Source organism: Egretta garzetta, unplaced genomic scaffold (genome assembly GCF_000687185.1).
Source record: "Egretta garzetta isolate BGI_Z169 unplaced genomic scaffold, ASM68718v1 scaffold687, whole genome shotgun sequence".
NCBI lineage: Eukaryota > Metazoa > Chordata > Aves > Pelecaniformes > Ardeidae > Egretta > Egretta garzetta.
Genome location: NW_009260396.1, coordinates 142,224 through 152,191, shown reverse-complemented (window position 1 = coordinate 152,191; position 9,968 = coordinate 142,224). Strand labels below are relative to the sequence as shown.

Sequence of the window (9,968 nt, the reverse complement as noted above, 5' to 3'; positions counted from 1 at the left end):
GAATGGCAGCGCAGCCTTCCCATGGATCAGCCACTCCTCCCAGTTTGGCGTCATCAGCGAACTTGCTGAGGGTCCACTCTGTCCCCTCGTCCAGATCATTGATGAAGAAGTTGAACAAGACCGGGCCTAGTACTGAGCCCTGGGGAACTCCACTAGCTACTGGCCTCCAAAGCACCCCAAAGACATTTCCATTTAAAACCCAGAAGCATTGTAGAAGTATCCCAGTCAGAATTGGGAAGGTAGATCAAGAGAGACCCTGCTTTTCCGAGGTTCTAATGTCAAGAATTAAGATCTATTCAATGAAAATAAAGAGTTAAAATTGATAAAAGACAGTATTTTCATAATTTGATTGATGTAGGGTATTGCCAAGGCTGGGTTATTAATGAGATTCAGGAAGAATTATGAACCGTGAAAGCACCTAGAATCCCTAGCTAAGAATAACAGACTTGAAAGCTTATTAAGCAAATCTCTACACGCTGCAGTTAGAATGATACCACCTAGCAGAAATAGGCAGATGGCAAATGTTGTAGGAAAAAAAAAAGCTTTTTGTACATTCCTCTGCAGCTTTAAAACAGCTTTTAAGTTTACTTCTGGTGGTTTGGGTTCTGCCTTGACTTCCGTGAGCATTTCAGTTGGCCTCCTGAACTGTTAACGGGGCAAGCGTTCTAAGTACACGTCTCAAACAACTGGCTTGAGCCATCTGATGTACTTAATGATGCTGCTCTGGTTTTTGGTAAAAGCATCTCTTTAGTTATTTGTGTGGCTCCCTATTGGAGTAAAGATCTTGTCGGATCTTTGCAGAGCAAACCAGTTAATTGAAGTACAGTTGCCTACTAAAGTAACAGGGATTGTCCAGTCTTAAATTTGATTTAATTTGCAAGTGCCATACTTGTATGCATACTACTTCTATTCCTACATATACTGCTACTAGAGAAATGGGATATGGGGAGGAGCAGAGAAGGGAGGAAGAGTCTAAAGGGTCAATCGAACAATCTTTTGTTGCACTATCCATTCATTTTCTCTTCTCTATTTTCCATTCAGCTGAATAGCTTTGGAGTAGAATTGAACAAAATGAAATCCTATTTCACCAAGGAGAGTAAAATCTTGGCTCACAATGAGAAAGCGGCGTTGTACAGCAAATTGCTGCAGAGCGCGCAGGTAACGTGCCACAAGGCTGCAGAGGTTTAGCTGTGAAAAAAGAAACTTCTACTTTATTTCGTCCATCTCTGACTGTCAAAATTAGGAGCCTAATTATTGCATGTAAGCATGCATTCTCTTGAAAGCTTCCTTCTTATTAAAGGTGCTTCCCTTTTATTTATATGCAAATGTAAAATATATTGGACAGTGACTTTCTTGCACTTGCACAATAGGAATCTTCTGCCGAAGGGTTTTGGCAGTAAAAGTAACAGGGTGAAAAATGGGAGTATTAGAGGAAATGCCATCAGAAAATAGCTCTTTATACTGTAGTAATGTCAGTATTAGTAACTGAGAAGGAAATACAGAAGTAATGCATTGTGATAGGTATCAGAAATTTGTATGTTAAAGCTCTAGGGGTTTGTTTATTGCCATGTCTTACCTCATCCCTTTCCTAAGAAAAGTCATTAGGAAGATATGTTGTGAAGTATCCAGTACTGTCTTACCCATGGCTAGTGCCTTAATGTTTCTCAGTCTGCCTCATCTTCTAATGTCAGATCATATCGGCTTCTTTAATTAGTTTCTTAGCAAGTGAAGATCCACGTGGTGGTCCCAGAAGACAATTCAGCTTTTTAAAAAATGTCATTGACCTGAGTACAATTTTCTCATTTTAGGAACAACAAGGAAAGCTACAGTCAAGAATAGAAAAGGTGGATGAATTGCTCAAGGAGGCAGAGAGCTGTCTTGTGGATCTGGAAACAGGTACGTGTTTCCAAACCAGTGACCAATACGCTGCTTTCGCTGTTTTTCTGCTGCTGTTCAAATGGTCAGTTTGAGATCCTGTGTTTGGTGGTTGCTTGGAATTTTACAGTTCCTTTGTCACAAGTATTTGTTAGGCCTGAAAGCCTTTGTGTCTGCAAACTTGTCTTGTGGGAATCACACATCACATGAATGTGATGGGGTTGGACCGGATGACCTCTAGGTGTCCCTTCCAACCCAAAACATTCTGTGATTCTATGAAGACTAGGAGTATATCTGTGCCGAAATACAGAATTAGAATTGCAGCCTATGAACCACGTAACCAAGCTGGCTAAATCTGCTAGCGATAACAGTTTAGCTGCTGGCAGTGGTCCTGCAGGTAGGCTTTGCCCTCCAGGACTGCGCTGTGTGCAGCTTCGTAGCTGGATGGTCTGAAACTTGCTGAGCTGTGTTCGCACAAGCTGCAGACAGTACTTGGCCTTGCTGCATAATGACGCTCTGTGCATTTTCACTTCTTTTCTTCCAACTGCATTTTCTTCCAACGCCTGAAGTAGAAATCCAATTGCGCAGTAGCAGCTTTGAAACAGTGCAGTAAAAGGAATGTTCCTTGCTATCTGTTACTTTTTGAGGATTTTGGTAGATACCCTTCCAGCTTTTTGTACGTTTTTCTTAGTTAGCTTTGAAATACTGAGATTGACAGAACCCACAGACAAACAACACGGGATCTAAATATTGAATCTGGGAGTTCTGCAGGCACCTGATACTTCTTTCTCATAGATTCTAACTGGGAAGAATGGGAAGCAGATGGCAGCGATGAAATTGCAGAAGGGAAAAACCTAAAGGAAGGTAATGGTACCAGCTGAATGGCACTTTTTGCTTTGGATTTTAAATCTGCTTTGGATTTTAAGAGGGTGATACTCAACCCCCACCTTGATACATTATTCTGATACAGATGTGGCTTTCTTTTCTGCATTGAATATTGCTAATTACACAGATGTTAAAGTAACAGAAGGACTGGTTTTTCCCCTGGAAAAACAGAGTTTAGAACTTGGTACAGGGTGACTTGAAGAGTGTGTGCTGGCTATCGTATTCGGCACTTTAATTGTCCAATAATTACTAACTGTTGGCTGCATATCTGTATCCGGGTAGGAGTAACAGCCCTCAGGTTGAGATCCTTCATATTGTTAAGAACGGCGACTGCAGAGCCAGTTTGGGCTTTCTTTGCTGCTCTTTTCTCTCATAGCTTTTTTCCCTTTCTCTTAGAATTGGAAAGCCTCCAAGCCCAAGAAGAGGAACTTCAAAGGTACGATGTCAAAGAGGATCTAAAGACCTTAAATAACACGTGCACATTCAGGTTTTAGAGGGTTGGTGGGTTTTTAACCAGTGTGCTACATCTCATGTGGTTGGCGTATCTTTGCAGAGAACTGGCAGATCTGGAGACTCAGAATGAGCAAATGTGTGCTCAGATGAGCCAGCTAAAGGAAGAAGAAAAACACTGCCAGGAACTCCTGGAGAGTTACGAGTAAGGAAAATACCTTCAGGTTTCATTTTTATCAGCTAGTTCTGGGGCTTTGTGTTCGTATATAAATGGTTTGGGTTTTCCTTGTTATGTGATTCGGGAAATCTCTGGAGAATTTCATTGGTATATTGTGTGGTAACAGCCGCAAGTGCACTTAATGCTCTGATCTTTGTCCTTTGGATAATGATTTTGGCTGGTTGGTTGAAACTTAGGGTGATGGTGGTTTTTTTTCCCCCTTCTTTTTAGCTTCACCGAGTGGGAGATTACTGAATGGAGTGGGCAGCAGGCAGTCTTTAATTTTCTTTATGATTCTATTGAACTCACAGTCGTGTTTGGACCCCCAATAGGTAAGTCACAAAATAGGCAGGTTCCAGTTTTATGAATTTGAAAGGTTAAATAGTTAGATAACAGAAACCTAAAGTTTCTATATTTGTGAAGATCTGCTAAAAGGAAATAGAAAACATACTACAGCAGGAGCAGGTAAGCTGAGAGAGGTGGCTTTGAATATGTTTGTTAGTGTCCCTGCTCACTGCAGGGGAGTTGGACTAGGTAACCTCTAGGGGTCCCTTCCAACCCAAAACATTCTATGATTCTATGAAAATTGAGAAAAGTATGTAATGAATGGCTCTTTCAGAAGAGCTGTAACTCTAGAAGGAAGTCTGGGAATAACTACTGTTTGGTGGGGTTTTTTTCCTTTCCTTCTCAGATGGTGATGTTTTTGGTGAAGATCCTTCCAGGAAGATAGTTAGCCTCAATTTTGAATCTCTCTTGGATGGTAAGATTTTTTTTTTCAAGTAGCTTGAAAGTAGTTGCCCTGATAACCTGTTCTTGGGAAGACATCTGTAAATTTGTGGTTTATCCGCTAACGCATTACTATATGGCTTTTAAAAGATTTCTGGCAATGTGTTTTTCTTTGTGTTACAGAGGAAAAAGCTCCGCCCTCCTCATGTTTAGTCCAAAGACTCATCTTCCAGTTTATTGAAAGTCAGGGTTGCTGGCAGGGAAAGTGTCCCACGCTGTACTACTTACCCCAGGTAACGTCCCAGGAAAGCCTATAAGACTCTGGAAAACCATTAAATCTTTTCTGTCACAGAGAATAGGGCTGATACTGAGAACAAAAGCATCGTAATGAATGCTTCATCAGTGCAAATCAAAATGAATGTTCTGAGGTGCGAGGGGAAGTACCTGTCCCTAAACACAAGAGTCCTAAAAGCTGTGGTTTCTTTCTTGTTTGCTGCATTGTCTGCCTGTCTTAGTGATTTCTTAAAATCTTTTCTTTTTCTGCTAGTAGAAATTAAAGGATTGAGCTGAATGCCATTCTGCTTCCTAAAGAGTTAATGGATTCAGTTGCTAAGCCAAGCTTGGTGTTCCTGCCTGTCTGTGTACCCCTGTTGACAAAGCTGAAGGGAGAAACTGAAGGCAAAGAATGTCTATTTGTTGTTACACGTATTCAGTTTCATTTTCACATCCAAACTGAGATCGCAGTTAAACTGCTCTTCTGGTTGGTTAGTTGGGGGTTTTTGTATATTCTCTAGGAGCCTCAGTGCCAATGTGATTGCTTTTCTGATTGCCCACTTAGGTTCTCCATGACCTCTCTTCGGTGGTGAGTCAGTGCAAGATCTTAGGAGAGGAGATTGAATTTCTGGAGAGATGGGGTGGAAAATTTAATCTTCTGAAGACAGATATCAGTGACACAAAGTGAGTAACTGCAGGTGGAGTTTACACCAGTCTTTCTGAGAGTGTCTCTAGATCATCACGAACAAAACAGTGAAATACTTTCAATTTGGTTTTCTTGAAACTGAGATTTTTATGCTGCTATTTTTAACAACAATCTAACTTCTTTTAATGCAATTGCACTATAATACACAACTGCATGGAAATTAAGCTGTTCTTGGATTCAACCACTTCCTTTCTATCATGTAACCTCGCCTTCCTTGCTGCTTTCCTGTTTGACTTGACTGTCTCACTTAAAACTTTAGGCCAGAGCATAGCAATGCAAAGGAAACGGAGCCAAGACTTTACCTGTAGCTTAGTGCTTTGTTTCTTTTAGTCTTCTATTTGCTCCAGCCAAGCAGAATCAGTTGTTGAAGAACAAATGCACTTAAACTAAAGCTTATTTTCTTTAGTTTCCATTTTCTTATGCTACTTCCCAACTCTGTGGTACATCAAGTCCACAAAACGGATGGAAGAGCAGCCTGTGCTCAGGAAGTTGCAAACTGTGGGAGATTTACCTGGCAAGGACCTGGTTTATGTTTGTTCTAGATTACACTATTCCGAAGCATCTGCTTCCTGGGCATTATGTCCTTGGCAATGGTCTTACCCACATTCACAATAAAATTCAACTCTGACCTTCCTGCACGTTTTCATAGACCAGAGTACTGTGCTAGATGGAAATCTGGCTTGACTTAAATAGGGCTGGGATCAATCTTAGTCTTACGGAATTGGAGGTAAATCAGTCCTACTGTAAACTTCAGAAAACTTCAGCTATCTAGGAATATTTTACGTTAACTAGAAAGCTTATTTTTGATTACTACTTTATATTCTCCCATAATTTTTGAAAGGTTCTGTGAATTACATGTGTGTTAACGCTTTCTGTGAGGAAGCTGGGGTTTTGCATCCCAACTCGGTGTTAGAATGCTGATGGTATTAGAGTTACTGTTACTGTTAGTCTATGCTGGAACTCTTTAGAAGTTACTGAGCTTGTTGCATCAATTCCATCACTTGTTTTCCCTCCTGGAACCCAATTCAAAGGCAGTAGCAGTACATTTGAGTATTTTGTATTGATCTTGTTGTTTGTGTTTTTCGCATACAGAGTGAAGCTTCTGTTCTCCTCTTCCACAGCCTTTGCGAAGTTTGAGTTGACCCTCTCTCTGTCTGCCGACTACCCATCTGCTTCACTGCCTTTTACTGTCCAAAAACAAATTGGGAATATTGGGTGAGTTGAACAGAAAGACCCGCTCTGTATGACTTAAGTTTCAAAGCTAGGGATGGGGAGCTAAACGTTCCGTATCCTCTCACACACGTGTGATAATTCTGTCTTCGCCAGGGAGGAAGAAATTTCTGCTGTTCTGTCCAAGGTACCGACTGGTTACCACTATCTGCGGAGAATAGTCAGCTTGATTCATCAGAATTTGCACCAGGACCCTAAATGATTCACTAGATCTGCATGCAGGACTGAAGAAGTCAGACTGGATATTCTTTGATTTTTAGTCTTGTAAGAATTCAAGCTGTCTCTCACCAGAATGGGAGTGCTGTTAGCTACTCAGCTCTTCAGTAATCTTGTCTAATAATTGGTTGATATTCAGGATGCTTGGTGTAGGCCACAAGTTTTTATAAAAGCAGAGGTCTCTAAAGCGGAGAAGGAAGAATTTCTTACGTCTTTTACGAATCCAATCTGCCTTTTATCTTCTTTCAGCCACCAGTGGTCTCGGCCTCCTTGCATATATAGTCTTTCCTCGTATGGCTATTCTTCTGACATAGCATGCTAATTTTGTTCTGCGTTGATTTACAGCGCTCTTGTACAGAACAATGATGAGTTTTTTCTAAATTGACATCACTGGAATTTACTTTTGCTATCATTACTTCACTGCTTTGTAGCGTTTTAACATATCACGCCGTGTTTGATTTTCATCAGTTTCCTGGACCCCCTCCCAAAACGCAGAAACTATGGTCCTGCTTCTGACTAACCAAATAACCTGGCATAATTGTCCAGGTGGCCAGAGTCAGAAGGACTTTTGTCACGAAGACTAAAGGTCCCTGTGCTCGACCATAGACTTTGAGGTGCAACAGACTCAAAGCCATCAGGATCCATCTGCGCGATCCTCTCCAACGCAAAGTTTGTTCCACTGTCTTTACCCAGTACAGTCTGGTTCTTGGTTCTGATACGTTGTCCGAGTTTGTGATGCCTTAGGATTTTAGTGAGGAGGCTGAGCTATTTAAATTCAGGAGGTATCTGTAACATCACTGGTGCAGTCTAGATTACTTTTGTACATATATTGTATATTACTGTAGGTTGAGCTGTTGGAACCGATCTAATCCTGGTTGAGTTGATCGTGTGGAAGTGCCTACCACTCCTCAACTGTCCGTTCTGTAGGCAGATGCAAGCTTTTGTATCTCTGTAAAATATGTTGAATTTAAAAATGTTTTCACGTGTTTAAGTGTTTGCACGTTTTTGTCTTTTTACAAATTGTCCTTCCATTTGGAAGGTGAAAGTTCAATAAAAGTTTGAATTATTGCTCTTCCTTCTTCAAGTTGGGATTATTGGCTGCTCTAAAGCTTGTGACTGAAAATTCGCCTACTACTATTGGGGTAACTTTGTTAGCTGTTTGGGAGGACTTCTCATAATAAGAACTTGTGGGGTTTTTTTCTTGTGTGTCCTGGTGTTAGCTTTCTGCGGCCTGGGTTTCACAGAAGATTTATTTTGTTTTTAATTAGGAAAACAGTGCCTACATTGCAAATGACTTGGGGATTATACCTGGAATTACTTTTAAATTCCTATGATCGTTGTATCAGCATTATTAACCAGTAGAGGGTACTGCAGCAGTACTTCATCAGCATCCTTCAGCTTGGGCTTTTTTATTTGTCTGGCTCAGTTTCAGCGGATCCACAAGCTGAAGAATCTGGTAACGATGAAGCCTGAAGTGAGCTCTCCGGTAGAGTTTATTATATTGCGCTGGATGTCGAATCAAAGTAGCAGATGAAACAAAGCAAAACAAAGCCATGCATTTGCAGTAGAAAAAAAGGGATTAGGCAGAAATTAGGCAGTTCCAGGTTTGTATTTTATTTATTTGTGTACTTGACGCTCTTATTTAAACTCCTGTCACAGCATTAGCACTTCAAGATCATAGCATCTGTCATCTGTAGGACTCAATGTACTACTGTTAAAAATCTTCATAAAGATAATGCATTTACAAAAACCATTCTTTTGCAAGCCAAATTTTGTTGCAAATGCCATAACTAAAGCTTTTCACACGCAGTGCTTATTGTAACCATTGCTCAGTCGTAGAGCTGGATAGCCAATACCAGAGAGCTCTTACTTCCTCCCGCAACCCACCGCGATTCACGGAGCAAAGCTCAGATTTGATCTCCAGTTATGGCTGTGCCACTTTTTAAGGATGGGGGAAGAGGTAAGGGAGAAGAAATTAATTACTTTTCAAGAATTAATTTACTTTTCTAGGGGGGAAAAAAAAACACTCTATAGATGATGATTCTTGTTCGTATTTGGTAATAAATACCAGCTGTGAAATCACAAGCGCTATCGTGTTCTCATGCTAATACGGTCAGAACGTTGCTCTGACTATGGCTTGCTTTAATGATTAATTTATGGATTTTGGTACTAGTGCACATCGGGTTATTGCATTTAATTTAAAGCACTTGCTCTTGTACATTTGGAGATAATCCCTGCGCACTTATAAGTTCACCCGGCGTAAGTGTGAATCCCAGGAGAACCTCAGCCCCATCCAAGTTGTGTGTTAGGGGAAAGGGGCATTTTATGGCCCTTCAGCAGGGCTGACTCAAGACTGGTACCTTTGGGGATAAATGCAAAAGCCTCTTGTCATCTCCCTTTTGTCGTCTTAGATGCATATTCAATTCTTCAGCTCGTTGGCAAAAGGTTAAACAAAGAGGATGCAAATTATTTTGAATTATTAGTAATAGTCTGCTTTCATGTTCCCAACCTTAGTGTTCATGGGAAACATTCCAAAATCTGGACCGAGGACCGGAGCGCTAGTGGAGACCGCACCCACTTAAACGTATGGCAGTGCTTTGGGGAATGCCCAAAAGTAAAACAGGTGAGCGATGGGTTTTGTGAGTTAGAGTAAGGCGAAAGGAGGGTCTGGCGCTGGAGCACGTGTCGGGCTAGCCCGGCAGCTGGAGTAAATGCTGGTATCGAATCGCCTCATTTGCTGTGCCTCTGTCCCCAAGGCAGGGCACCTACCTCCTCCCTGTCCCCAAGGCAGGGCACCTACCGCCTCTCTGTCCCCAAGGCAGGGCACCTACCTCGAGCCGGGTTCCTTAGAGGGCATCATTGCTTCCCACTGCCGGAACAGCTGAGCACCTCTGAGCCCGAGCTCTGCAGGTTCCTCGTCATTTCTCCCTTGCAGCTCTAGCGCTACTTTGCTTCAGGAACAGGAGCTACTGCCACCACCGTTTGAGATCCCAGTGTTCCCGAGAGCTACGGTGGGGAAAAAGACTTCTGAGTGCAAAATAATTTCTAAATAGGATATTTATAAAAGATACAGCAGGTAAAGTCAAATTAACCGTTGGATCGTGGCATCCTGGCCTGGATCATGGCATCCTGGCCTGTATCAGGAATAGTGTGACCAGCAGGAGCAGGGCAGTGACCGTGCCCCTGTACTCCGTGCTGGTGAGGCCGCCCCTCGAATGCTGGGTTCAGTTTTGGGCCCCTCACTGCAGGAAAGATGTTGCGTTGCTGGAACATGTCCAGAGGAGAGCAACCAAGCTGGTGAGGGGTGTGGAGCACAAGTCATACGAGGAGCGGCTGAGGGAACTGGGGTTATTTAGCCTGGAGAAGAGGAGGCTGAGGGGAGACCTGATT

At 42.0% G+C, this 9,968-nt stretch overlaps 1 protein-coding gene across 1 annotated transcript in view; it reads left to right on the top strand.

Annotated features, from left to right (window-relative positions):
* Nucleotides 1–7,615, top strand: part of KNL1 (kinetochore scaffold 1) — a 30,446-nt gene extending 22,831 nt beyond the window's left edge. The window contains 11 exon segments of the mRNA XM_035898529.1: nucleotides 1,042–1,158; nucleotides 1,809–1,896; nucleotides 2,671–2,739; nucleotides 3,157–3,196; nucleotides 3,314–3,415; nucleotides 3,659–3,759; nucleotides 4,119–4,187; nucleotides 4,337–4,446; nucleotides 4,992–5,110; nucleotides 6,225–6,347; nucleotides 6,459–7,615. Coding sequence (XP_035754422.1) covers nucleotides 1,042–1,158; nucleotides 1,809–1,896; nucleotides 2,671–2,739; nucleotides 3,157–3,196; nucleotides 3,314–3,415; nucleotides 3,659–3,759; nucleotides 4,119–4,187; nucleotides 4,337–4,446; nucleotides 4,992–5,110; nucleotides 6,225–6,347; nucleotides 6,459–6,564 — 1,044 coding nt within the window. The 3' untranslated portion in view covers nucleotides 6,565–7,615.
* Nucleotides 7,616–9,968: the final 2,353 nt, after the last annotated feature.